Genomic DNA, 13,735 nt, shown 5'->3' on the forward strand with positions numbered 1-13,735 from the left:
TATTATAGTAATGTATTATTATAGTAATATAGTGTTATAGTAGATCAAATAACTAATTGATTAACAATAATTTTGTATTGTATCAAATTTGAAAGTAATGCGGCCCGTCAACTTCCCATTTTTCTATATGTGGCCCACTTACCCGGCCGAGTTTGAGACCCCTGCTTTACACGGTCCGTTGAAACAGCCGTGTGAACGGCCTCATTGAAATACATGCATCCGTGTGGCGGCCGTTGTTTTAACAGCCGTCACACGGACGTATTCAACATTCGTCTGAATAAGGCCTAAGGCTTATGACTACTGGCTGTAGTGGAAGGGGGGTAGGATGGCCGGCTGTGATCACTTAGAAGTTGGAGCCTGCTATTACAACTAGGGAATAGCGCTGGCCAATTTTGAGGGTATGTGAACATGGTGTGGTAAAGGTGCAACAGGGAGACGAACGATTACAGGCCCATAACAAAACTGCATGTACAGAAAATACATGGCTTTACCATTGTCTGCAATTGCCATGGTAAAAAACATGTGTAAATGAATGCTATTTTGCAGCTGTGGTAAAACTGCATCAAAAACACACATAAGCTTACTGTCATGTGTAGAGCCAGGCTCGCACATACCTGTCTGGCTAACTACTTTTAGAACTGGCTAAGATTTGTCTAGTCCTGAATAAAAACCGTAAAAAATAAATTCTATAAATAAAATTAGTTGAAATGACAGTTTTGATATTTCTAGTGCAGATCTAGAGTAGATCTCAGAGACAGCTGCTACATGCACAGCACTGCTTATTACAAGAAACCAGGAGAACTCCTTTCCAGAAGTTGTAAAGGATGGGCTTCATCTTAGGACCGGTTTACACAGAGTGTTTTGTAGGCAAAAAAAATCTGTCTAAAAATTGGCAGTTTTTGAACTACCAGTGCTGTTTTAATACTTTTTTCCACATCTTTCACTGCGTTTATTTGCCCACGGCCATTGAATAGAATGCAAGGATCACAGGCAAAAAACGGCACGAAAAATGCTCAGAAACTAGCACTGCAGGTATTTTCTGCCTCCCATTGATTTTAATTGGAGGTCAAAGGCGGAAACGGGAAAAAAACACCTCCGCCACCAATTAAAATCAAAACTGTGTGAACTGACCCTTGGGCTGGGTTCCCACGGGACGGATACTCTGCGTAAAAACCACGCAGCATATCTGACCTGGAACCCACAGTACATTCAGTCCGAAAACCGCACCACATTGTGGTGCGTTTTATCGGATTAAATTTCCGCTGCGGAAAGCAGCTCTAAAAACCGCTCATACTTACGTAGGCCATTGTTATGGCGACGCGTCCCTTCTGTGTAGTCTGGTCAGTCCTCCCTGGATGATGCTGCAGCCCGTGTGACCTCTGCAGCCTGTGATTGGCTGCAGTGGTCACATAGGATGCAATGTCATCCCAGGAGGCCAGACTGCAGGAAGTATGATTATTTGTTTTTCCGTAGTTGCGTTTTTTTGTGGGGTAAAGCCGCAACACTTGGCTTTTTTTTTTGCGGGATTTGCAAAATGGGGAGAACCCGCAATGGAAAATCAAAAACGCAGCATAAATTGACATGCTGCGGAATTAAATTCCAATTTAATAAACTCTACGCTGCTTTTTTTTCCGCAGCGTGGGCCTGAGATTTTCTGAATTTCATCCACTTTGCTGCTACTGTAAAATGCTACGGAATTTCTGCACAGAATTCCGTTGAGGAAAATCCACAGCATTTACGCTACCTGGGAACCCAGCCTTAAAGTAATTGTTCACGAACACTAACAGCCATTTAAAACAGGATCAAATAAATATTTCTATATAGCGCCCAAATAATAAGCCATACAGCAGCTAGATACACAGCAAACTCTACATGGCGTCCAGATTACGTTTTGTAGTGTCTACTATCTAGCAATATAAAATTTGCTCCATCCCTGGTGGAAGGATCGATTAGATTATCTCTTGCAGTCTAAAGCAGTGAATGAGTTATTGCCAGCTTTCCTAGATTAGTGAAGAGGTTAATGCAAACTTCCCCGGTAACGGGTTCATGCAAACATGCCTGGTGGTCTAGGGTAGTTAAAAGGGTTCATGGTAACATCTCTGAGGTCTAGGGTAATGAAAAGATTAACAACAACATTCCAATTTTCCATTGACATGTCTGTATATTATTTGCATTATTTATGTGAACATCACATGCGGACATTAAATGTCATACATATATGTCATGTACATGAATATACAGAGATAAGGGGACCTCAGGGGCACAAGTTATTTCTTACTGCAGCAGCAGAATGACATGGATCGATGTTGTAGGAAGTCCCTTCTCCTGTGCCAACTGCTGACTTTAGTACTGTTCAGCAGCTGTAGTGTGCGTTATAGTTACGTGCCCCAGCTGCAGCAGAACATCATAATCCACATCTCAGATGCTGCAGAACTTCATTTTACTAAGGATGGTGGTGTTTCATACACAACGTGTATTATAAGGGATAGCATACCCCTTGCAGAACTACTTACAAAGGTGTCCAGAAGGGAAGCGAGTCTCCAGGTTGTGGATCCTTTGGAGAACATCACATAAGGCTGACTTCAACAACATGACTTCTTCCTCCTGTGCCTGAAGACGAATCTCCCACCCTGCTGGTGGGCACTCATCTGTGTGATAAAAATAAATATATATATATTACCGGGCTGTTCCTAATAACACATAACAGACTGTGGTAGTCTATTGTTGGCATATCAGTCAGTTGCACACCTCTGTATTATACACCTGCACAGGCTGCATTATGTACAGGTCAGCACCCGCAGCTACTCACATTCCTGTATGCTCCATACACCACAAACCATGTTATTGTTTCACAATATGCTCAACTTTCACACTGTGAATAAAATGTACACACCCTCCTCCGCTATGTCTGGAGACGTACACACCCTTATCTATCCAGATACTGGCTCACACTGCGACACTATATAGCCAAAAGTATGTGCACAATTTACCATCACACCTATATGAGCTTGTCAGGCATCTGATTTTAAAACCATGGTCGGTAACATGAAGTTGAGCCCCCTTTTCGGGAATATAACCGCCTCCACTATTCTGGGAAGGTTTTCCACAAGATTTTGGAGTGCGTTTGTGGGAATTTGTGCCCATTCAGCCAAAAAAGCATTTGTGAGGTCAGACACTGATTTTAGAGCGGCTATGGCTCAAAATTGGCCTTCCAATTAAATCCAAAGATATTCGATGGGGTTGAGGTCAGGGCTCGGAACAGGCCACTTCCTTCACACCAAACTCGTCACACCATGTCTTTGTGGACCTTGCTTTGTACACCGGGGCACAGTCATGCCAGAACAGAAAAGGGCCTTCCCCAAACTCTACCCACAATTTGGACGTATTCAATCATCTAAAATTACCCTTCACTGGAAATAATGAGCCTAGCCCAAACCCTGAAGAACAGCCCAAACCATTAGCTCTCCTCCAACAAATTATACAGAAGGCACAATCAGTGGCAGATCATCATTAGGGCGGTTTGGGCGGCCGTCCGGGGCCCACGGCTCCCAGGAGGCCCATGGCTGACCGAACCGCACATGACCCGACAGGCCCCCTGATGACCGGTGGCGGCACTAGCACCAGATGGGGCCCGGCAGGGTTGCCAACCATCTGTAAATTTACGGACTGTCTGCAAAAATGGGTGTGTTTTTCTGCCGTTCGAAGCGTCCGGCAGAAAAAACCATCGTCTTTTTCTGGACTCCCGGAATTTTGCACTGCGCATCCGCCAAAATGTACATGCGCAGTGCAAAGGAATAGGCCGCGGCCAAGCATATTTTCAGACTCCGCTTGACTTCTGCGGAATCTGAAAGATATGCAGGCCGGCCGCTGCCAAGTGAGGCCTGTACCGGGAGTGGACCAATCCAGACACCTGACCTGTCACTCGACATGAGGTCAGATGACTCAGGTCAGGTGACTGGACTGGTCCACTCCTTTGCCGTCACCGATCCCAATCAAGCGTGATCCTCCGCCACATGACCACCTCCTCCTGACAGTGAGTCACGTCAGGCAGAGCGGAGAGTGTTAGCGGTAAGCTACCACTACCGCTCTCCTCTCTGTTTGCACTAAGTACACTGTGCGGCGCTATTAACAAGGGGGGCTGTGTAGCACTATATACAAGGGGTGTGTGTGGCGCTCTCAAAAGGGGTTGTGTGGGGCGCTGTCTACAGGGGTGTTTGTGTGGCGCTGTCTACAGGGGTGTTTGTGTGGCACTATTTACATGGGTGTGTGGCGCCATCTACAGGAGGCACTGTGTATTTGGTGCATTACTTTACAGTGTTTGACACAATTATATTTAGGGGCATAATGTTTGGTGCTATTTTATTCGGGGGCGCAGTGTATGATAATGTTATATTTAGGGACACAGTGTGGCACCATAATTTTATCTTCGTTTAAAGGTGTGGAAATGTTGGAAAAGTCAGGAGCCGAAGACATCGGAGTGGCAAATTCTGCAGAAATGGGTCATGGCCGAGAGAAGTCTGGACCGGATGGAGAAGGAGGGAAAAAACTACGAGAATCTGAGAAGTCGTCACCTGTGAGTCACTAGGTTTATAGAGAATCTGCCCCCTCTCCTGACATGTTTATTATAGGAAAACCTTGTATTTCATAGTGTGTCTTTGTGCAGTCCAGGACGGATAGACAAATGCGTGTTACCATTCCCCTTGTCAAGAGGATGTGTCCCTGCAGTGTGATACTGTCAGCCATGGTTGGAGACTGTCAGTATGTAGGGACACAGCCCTGTGACAAGGGGAATCGTAACACCCATTTGTTAATGCTCACACAGAAAGGTAGTGTTAACAATAGTTGCGGTGCGGCAGGGCGGCGGTAAAGAAGGGGGACCCAAGTTTGGGTAACAGCCCAGGGCCTATGGTCTACTTAATCCGGCACTGGACACGATACATTCCGGGAAGGTAGCGTTCGCACGGCATCCGCCAAACCCAGATTTGTATCAGACTGCCAGATAGTGAAATGTGATGCATCACTCCACAGAACACGTTTCCACTGCTCCAGAGTCCAGTGGTGGCGTGCTTTATACCTCTCCATCCAATGCTTGGCACTGTACATGGTGATCTTAGGCTTGTTTGCAAATGCTCAACCATAAAAACCCTTTTCAGCAAGCTCCTGACGTCCAGTTTTTGGCTGATATCAATAGAGGCAGTTTAGAGCTCTGTAGTGAGTAAATCAACAGATGACAGACGATTTTTAGACGCCAAGCGCGTCAGTAAGTTCCTCACTGTGTTAGTTGTGTTGTCTATTGCATTGTGGCTGTCCTGTTACTCCTAGACACTTACAGCTGACCTGGGCAGATCTATATCACAAACGGACTTGTGGCAAAAGTGGCATACTTATGACAGTGCTATGTTTAATGTCACTGAGCGCTTCTGTACGGCCCACAGTACTAGCTACAATGTAGGGCTGGGCAATTATGACCTAAATCAAAATTAATTAATTGAACATGTAACCTTGATTACGATTATTGAATAATTATTTAGACCACACCCCTTTTTGCATGCCACGCCCCTTATTTGCATGCTACGCCATTGAATTAGGAATTCTCCCGAGCCTGCTGTATACTACTGTATATAATATACCCCCTGACACTGCCCCCACACAGTATATTACCCCCATAGTGTTCCCCACACAGTGTATTGCCCCCATACAGTATAATGCCCATGTAGCTGCCCCCACACAGTATAATGCCCCCATAGCTGCCCCCACACAGTATAATGCCCTTGTAGCTGCCCCCCCCCACAGTATAATGCCCGTGTAGATGTCCCCACACAGTATATTGCCTCCATAGCTGCCCCCACAAAGTATAATGCCCCTATAACTGTCCTCCACACCGTCTAAAGTCCCCCATAACTGCCCCCCACAGTATAATGCCCCATAACTTTGCCCCAATGGTATAATGCCCCTGTAGCTACCTCTACATAGTATAATGCCCCCATAACAGACTTCCACGCAGTATAATGCCCCTATAGCTGCCCTGACACAGTATAATGTCCCCATAACAGCCCCCAAAGCTGCACCCCACACAGTATAAAGTTCCCCATAGCTGCCTCCACGCTGTATAATGCCCCCACAGCTGCCCCCAATAGTGCCTGATAAAAATAATAATATACAAAAGCTAATAAGGGGCATGGAGAATCTAAGTTATAAGGAAAGATTAAAAGAATTAAACCTATTTAGCCTTGAAAAAAGACAACTAAGGGGGGACATGATTAACTTATATAAATATATTAATGGCACATACAAAAAATATGGTGAAATCCTGTTCCATGTAAAACCCCCTCAAAAAACAAGGCGACAAGCCTTCTTTACTGTGAGAACTGTGAATCTATGGAATAGCCACCGCAGGAGCTGGTCACAGCAGGGACAGTAGATTGCTTTAAAAAAGGCTTAGATAATTTCCTAGAACAAAATATGAGCTCCTATGTGTAGAAATTTTTACCTTCCCTTTTCCCGTCCCTTGGTTGAACATGTGTCTTTTTTTCAGCCGTACTAACTATAACATACTCACCTAACCCCGTTCCAACGACGAGTGCAGGAGATCCCTCTGCTCCTCTGGTCTGTGCAACTCAGCGCAGACAGGCGCGATGATGTCACTGCCTCGCGTCCGGCGATACCTAGTGAATGGTAGAGCAGGTCCCCTGCTCTACCATTGGATTAAACTGTATCGGAGTCCTGAGGGTGCAGACACAGTTTAAACCGGGAAAAAATAATTGATAAAACCAAAATTCACAAGATGACGTTGATTAATTGCGCTGAATTTCGATTAATTGCCCAGCCCTACTACAATGTTTGTCTATGGATTGCATGGCTGCGTGCTTGATTTTATGCACCTGTGTGCAATGGGTGTGGCTGAAACACCTGAACTCAATAATTAGGATGGTTGTCCACATACTTTTGTCCATATACTGTATCTGCTCACCTGTGTACATACAGCTCTGCCTAAGGGTATGTGCACACGTAGTGACCAAAAACGTCTGAAAATACAGAGCTGTTTTCAAGGGAAAACAGCCCCTGATTTTCAGACGTTTTTTGAACAACTCGCTTTTTTCGCGGCGTTTTTCGCGCCGTTTTCGCTGCGTTTTTTACGTCTGTTTTTGGAGCTGTTTTCATTGGAGTCTATGAGAAAACAGCTCCAAAAACGTCCAAAGTGTCCTGCACTTCTTTTGACGAGGCTGTATTTTTACGCGTCGACGTTTGACAGCTGTCAAACGACGACACGTAAATGACAGGTCGTCTGCACAGTACGTCGGCAAACCCATTCAAATGAATGGGCAGATGTTTGCCGACGTATTGTAGCCCTATTTTCAGACGTAAAACGAGGCATAATACGCCTCGTTTACGTCTGAAAATAGGTCGTGTGAACCCAGCCTTATTGTTCTTGTGATAGCACTTTCCCCTTCTTTGCGTCATTGTAAAGTGTGCTATAATTAAATTTTTGCTCAAATCTAAATGTAACTTAAAGAGGCTCTGTCACCAGATTCTCAAATCCCTATCTCCTATTGCATGTGATCGGCGCTGCAATGTAGATAACAGTAACGTTTTGTTTTTTAAAAAACCTTCATTTTTGGCCAAGTTATGAGCTATTTTATATATATGCAAATGTGCTTTGAAATGGACAACTTGGCGTGTTTTTTTTCGTATGTCCAACTGGGCGTGTAATGTGTTTTTAACTGGGCGTGTTTACTTGTTTTACTAACTGGGCGTTGTGAATAGAAGTGTATGATGCTCGCGAGATTACGCGTGGCTTGCTGGAATCTCACAGAAAAGATTCAGAAGTGTCAGGATTCTGAGTACACATGACGTCCAGGCTGGATGTCATGTGTATTCATTATCAGGACACTTGTGTATGTGGCTGCACATCGTTCTAGTAAGAACGATGCTGCTGTGTAAATGAATGGAGAGGAGTGCATGATGCTGATTGGTCACTGATTCGTCAGCATCATACACTTCTATTCACAACGCCCAGTTAGTAAAACAAGTAAACACGCCCAGTTAAAAACACAATACACGCCCAGTTGGACATAACGAAAAAAAAACGCCCAATTGTCCATTTCAAAGCTTATTTGCATATATATATATATATATATATATATAAAATAGCTCATAAAACTCGGCCAAAAATGAAAGTTTTTCAAAAAAACAAAACGTTACTGTTCTCTACATTGCAGCGCCGATCACATGCAATAGGAGAAAGGGATTTGAGAATCTGGTGACAGAGCCTCTTTAAAGAGGCTCTGTCACCAGATTATCAAATCCCTATCTCCTATTGAATGTGATCGGCGCTGCAATGTAGAGAACAGCAAAGTTTTTTGTTTTTTTTGAAAAACGATAATTTTTGCCCAAGTTATGAGCAATTTTATATTTATGCAAATGAGCTTTTGAATGGACAACTGGGCGTGTTTTCTCGTTTTACCAACTGAGCGTGTATTGTGTTTTTACCAACTGGGCGTTGTGAATAGAAGCGTATGACGCTGACAAATCAGCGTCATACACTTCTCATCTTTCCCACCCAGCTTCTTTCACTGCAGACACACAGCGTGACGTCACCCACAGGTCCTTCAACCTTGTCGTCGGACAAAGAAGATACATCGGCTCCAGGCGTCCAAAAGGTTAATATGCTCGTCTCTAGGGAGTTTACTATGCTTACCTGCACATGGTGATGCTGCTGCACATTCAACTGCACCCTCTGACGCCTGGAGCTGATGTGTCTTCTCTATTCCGACGTCAAGGTTTCAGTTTATAATTTGGGGATATATGTAATCTGTGCGGAGAACATCAGGGCATAATAAGAGGGTATAAAAATGGACTTTGACACTCTGCACATTTTGCGTTGCTATATTCTGAAAGCCAGAACTTTTTTATTTTTTAACCACCGGAGCTGTGTGAGGGCTTATTTGTTGCGGGACAATCTGTAATTTTCATTGGTACCATTTTGGGGTACATGCGATTTTTTTTTATTCAATTTTTTTGCAATCCTGAGCAAAAAACAGGAATTCTGACACCGTTTTTTAGGTTTTCTTTTTGCAGCGCTCACTGTACGCTATAAATGAAATTTTTACTTTATTCTGCGAGTTGGTACGGTTACGGCGATACCATATGTATATAGGTTTGGTCCTTTTTATTAGCGTTTGCACAATAAAATGACTTATTTATAAAAAAAAAAAATTCTGTGTCACCATATTCTGAGGGCCATAATTTTTTTATTTTTTAGTCAAAAATGCTGTGTAAGGGCTTGTTTTTTGCAGGACGGATAGAAGTTTTTATTGGTACTATTTTCGGGTACATGCGACTTTTTGATCACCAAAAAAATTGTGATTCTGTCGTAGTTTTTTATTGATTTTTTTTGGGGTGTTCATCGTGCGGGAAAAATAACATTACAGTTTTATAGTTGGGGTCGTTACGAACGCGGTGATACCAAATATGTGCACTTTTTTAACGTGTTCATTTTTTTTCTATAATAAAAGTCTTATTATAGGGAAAAAAGCATTTAGTGTTTATAGAACTTATAACTTTTATTTTCACACTTTTTTTTTAAAACATTTTTATTACTTTTTTTTACTTTTTTCACTTGTCCCACTAGGGGACACTTAGACTTGCAGCTTTGATCGCTGCTGGAGTACATTACACTACACACGTAGTGTAATGTACTCCAACTGTCATTGTGACCTAACTGTCACACTGACAGGAAGCCTCGGAGGACCGGCCGGAGGCTGCTCCTCCGAGGCATCCGTACATGGCAACCCGGAGGTCATTATCTGACCTCCGATTGCCGTGACAAGCATCGGTAGCCCCCACGATCACTTCGTGGGGGCTGCCGATGTGCTTCAAACCACTTAAATGCGGCGACGGCAATCCGTCGCCGCACTTAAGGGGTTAATTGCCGAAAGCAGCGACTATGGTCCGCTGTCCGGCGAGACTGATGTCTCAGCTGTCTAGGACAGCTGTCAGCGCGCGCCTGTCACTCTGTGTTTACACAGAGTGACAGTTTGAAATGCTGACGAAAATGAACGTCCTGGTGCGGGAACTAGCAGCCGACCAGGACGTTCATTTTTGTCCTTGGTCGTGAAAGGGTTAAAGAGTTTTCCCCACCATAAGAAATGGTGACATTTTGCAGGGCTATGCCATCACGTTTAGTGGGAGTACCAGAAACCCCAACAGCATTGCCACCTTCACGTGAATAGAGCTGTGTCGCAGTTCCCTGCATGGTGGGTGAATAGGATTGCAGCGGAGAAGAGAATAAACCAAGGGGACACCATTGGTCGCATCTGCACAGGTCATGAAGTGATGGTAAACCCCAAGGCCGGGTTATCACGTAGCATAAACGCTGCTGAATTTCCGCAATAGAATCCTGTGCGGAAATTCCGCAGCATTTACAGTAGCAGCACACGCTGTGGAAAAAAACTGCAGCGAAAACGTTCATTAATTGACCTGCGGTGCGGAATTTAAATCCGCAGTATATCTATTAATGCTGCATTTTCATTGCTTTTCGTGGGTTTTCCCCATTGGATTCAATGGGGATGCAAAACCCGCAACAGAAAGCGAAGTGTTGCGACTTTTGTGTGAAATCGCAGCGATTCCGTTGAAAAATTGCAAAAAATTATAATTCATACTTAGGCTCCATGCACTCGACCATGGAAAAACTCCGTAATTGCGGACCGCAATACGGTCCGCAATTACGGACTCGCCTGGTTCTATTGGCAGCAGACACCTTTCCGTATCGCTACGGAAACGTGTCCGTGTCGTAGGACCTTGCCGAGAAATATTGAACATGTCCTACTTTTCGTTTTTTGCGGGCCGTGCTCCCATACTTTGTATGGGAGTACGGCATGCAAATGCGGCCTGCGGGTTTCGGCTGCCAGCCGTGGCCGCAATCGCGGGCCGTAATTACGGGTACGGCCGTGTGCATGAGGCCTTTCTCAGAACTGCCTGCTTGTTTCTCTTGCGATGACGTTTCATCCCACGTGACAATGAACAGCGGTCAAATGGGCTGTATGCAAGTATGAGCGGTTTTTGTTTTTTTATTATCTCTACGCTGCTTACCGCAGCGGAAAATTTTGGCCGAACTACCACACCACAATGTGGTGTTTTTTCCGGACAAAATGCACTGTGGGTTCCAGGTCTGATACGCTGCGTAGTTTTTAGTCTGCGTATCTGACCCGTGTGAGCCCGGCCTAAAGATATGACATCAGTTCTTATAAAGGGAATAACCCTTTACAAGGATTTCATCATTTATGCAAATAAATCCTAATTATATAATGATGATAAGTTCTGCAACTTTCTAATTCACTTGAAAACCACTCCGTATTTTCAGACATTTTTGATTTTGTGTGTGCACATACCTTAATAGAAAAACGGTCCTTGTTGTCCATATCAACCATTCAGAGCTCAGCTTTTATTGCAGTGGAAAAATAAAAAAGTTATGCTGTGATAGGTTGCTATGGGCTAAAATGCACACAACGTGCTTTTGCGGCCGCAATTCCCCCGAAAATCCATGGGAGAATTGCAGCCCCATTCATTTCTATGGGCCCATGCACACGAGCCTGGACCGCAGAAAGAACGGACATGTCTTATTACAGCCGTCCAGGCTCATAGAAAATAACGGACGCAGCCATGTGCACGGCTCGCGATTTGCGGGTGACACTCCGCAGCCGACCGACCCGAAAATCACCGCCGTGCACATGCCTTACAGTTTTGTGTCTTTGTGTTTCAAGACCGCTGTTTGCTGTCAGTGAAAGGAAAAATTCGAAATAATTTGTAAGCTAAGCAACCTAGACTGATATCATTTTATCAACACCTTATAGCAAACTTTCAGGACAGGAGAGCAATTTCTACTGCTGATGTTTTTAGCTCAGAGGATTGTCTAGACTGGGTACAGTGTAGCAAACACTCAGTTGTGAGAAGTATTAGATCTGTACAGTTTTTCAGCCTCTGGATGTAAACAGGAATGTTCCCAATCACTGACAGCAAGAGGAAACCGTGCAAACGACAGGGAAGTGATACACAAAGTAGATTAGAACTACAGAGAAGAGTAACAACAAGTGTTTGTTCCATGAGAAGTCGCAGAAAGTTCTCTCCACCTCACTGAGGGATCCGCAGCTGCGGTGACGCTACAACTCCCAGCTTGTGGTTGTCAGGGTATGCTGGGAGTTATAGCGTCACATCAGCTGGAGGATGGCATAGAGCACATGACTGAGAAGTTACAGTCCCATTCCTCTATACTCACCTGCAGAGTGGTCCTCCTCCATGCTACTTATCCCTGACAGAACAGAGATGTCCCGGACTTCTCACCCTGCCTGAGGTGACCTGTCAGGCGGAGATTAGAGCGCGCTACCCGGCAGCTCCCTCCCTCTCTTTCACTTTCTTGTGCGCGTCCCGTAGTCTCTGTCTCTCTTCGCTTCGTGGTTCTTCCTCACCCCCGCACTCTCTGTTCCTCCCTCCTTAGCAGTCAGTTTCATGCCAGTCAGTGACTGTCCCTCCCTCAGGAAGCTCGTCTCACTTCCCCAGAGAAGAGACAGGGCAAACAAATGGAGTAGTCCACAGGCAGGGACTGCTCGGGACGGGGAAAGCGACAGTAAATATGGAGGGGGTGTCACTGTCAGCACAAATAGGCGCCATTTATAAAAACAAGCGCGCTGATTTCCTAAAAGTTAGAATCTTATTGGTTGCTATAAAACTCTTCTACTTTCTGCCTGCAATGGTCCGGAGTGGCACTGACAGCAGGGCTCATTTGTGGATCTTGTAAAAAAAAAAAAAGGGGGAGCTGGTACCTAAAAAATATAGGGTCTCTGCTTAAACTATATTAGAGAAATGAGAGCTGCAGTTTGATTGGTTGCTATGGGCAACTCCGCCCCTTTTAGTTTTGATAAATCTCCCCCATGTGGGGTGTTTAATCCCTTCTCAAAAATGAATGTAACTTCCATGGGATGGTGGTTGTAATATACTGCCCAAATCCCGCTGCAACGGCTGGGATCCTGGCTGTTTAAGCCTAAGGGTATGTTCACACGGCAGCGTCCAATACGCCTGAAATTACGGCGCGGTTTGCTCGTACTTGCGTTTTTCGCGGCGTCAATTACGGACGTAATTGGAGCTGTTTTTCAATGGAGTCAATGAAAAACGGCTCGAATTAAGTCTCAAGAAGGGACAGGCACTTCATTGACGCGGGCGTATTTTTACATGCCGTCTTTTGACAGTGGCGCGTAAAAAAAAAAAGCCTCTGTGCACAGAACATCGTAACCCCATTGATTTCAATGGGCAGATGTTTGCCGGCGGTTTGGAGTCTTATTTTGGGGCGTAATTCAAGGCGTAAAACGCCCGAATTCCGACTGTAAATAGGGTGTGTGAACATACCCTCGGGGTATGTGCACACGACCTATTTTCAGACATAATTCGGGCGTTTTGCGCCTCAAATTACGCCTGAAAAGACGGCTCCATTACGTCTGCAAACATCTGCCCATTGCTTGCAATGGGTTTTACGATGTTCTGTTCAGATGAAGTGCAATTTGACGCGTCACTGTCAAAAGACAGCGCGTAAAATACGCCCACGTCAAAGAAGTGCATGTCACTTCTTTGGACGTTTTTGGAGCCGTTTTTCATTGACTCCATTGAAAAACAGCTCCAATTACGTCCGTAATGGACGCCGTGAAAAACGCGAGTACTTGCATTTACGTCTGAAATTCAGGAGCTG

The 13,735-nt window shown here is 44.7% G+C and overlaps 1 protein-coding gene across 2 annotated transcripts in view; it reads right to left on the bottom strand.

Annotated features, from left to right (window-relative positions):
• Positions 1-12,777, bottom strand: part of EML3 (EMAP like 3) — a 100,526-nt gene extending 87,749 nt beyond the window's left edge. The window contains exons 1-2 of one of the 2 annotated variants that reach the window (XM_075837316.1): positions 12,275-12,777; positions 2,514-2,648 (exon numbers count right to left, since the gene is read on the bottom strand). In XM_075837316.1, coding sequence (XP_075693431.1) covers positions 2,514-2,648; positions 12,275-12,296 — 157 coding nt within the window. In that variant the 5' untranslated portion in view covers positions 12,297-12,777. Of the gene's footprint in view, positions 1-2,513; positions 2,649-8,698; positions 8,796-12,274 lie in introns of those variants that run through there. The other variant, XM_075837317.1, reaches the window with a different exon arrangement.
• Between the last annotated feature and the right edge of the window lie 958 nt (positions 12,778-13,735).

This window comes from Rhinoderma darwinii, chromosome 9, assembly GCF_050947455.1.
Source record: "Rhinoderma darwinii isolate aRhiDar2 chromosome 9, aRhiDar2.hap1, whole genome shotgun sequence".
Lineage (NCBI taxonomy): Eukaryota > Metazoa > Chordata > Amphibia > Anura > Rhinodermatidae > Rhinoderma > Rhinoderma darwinii.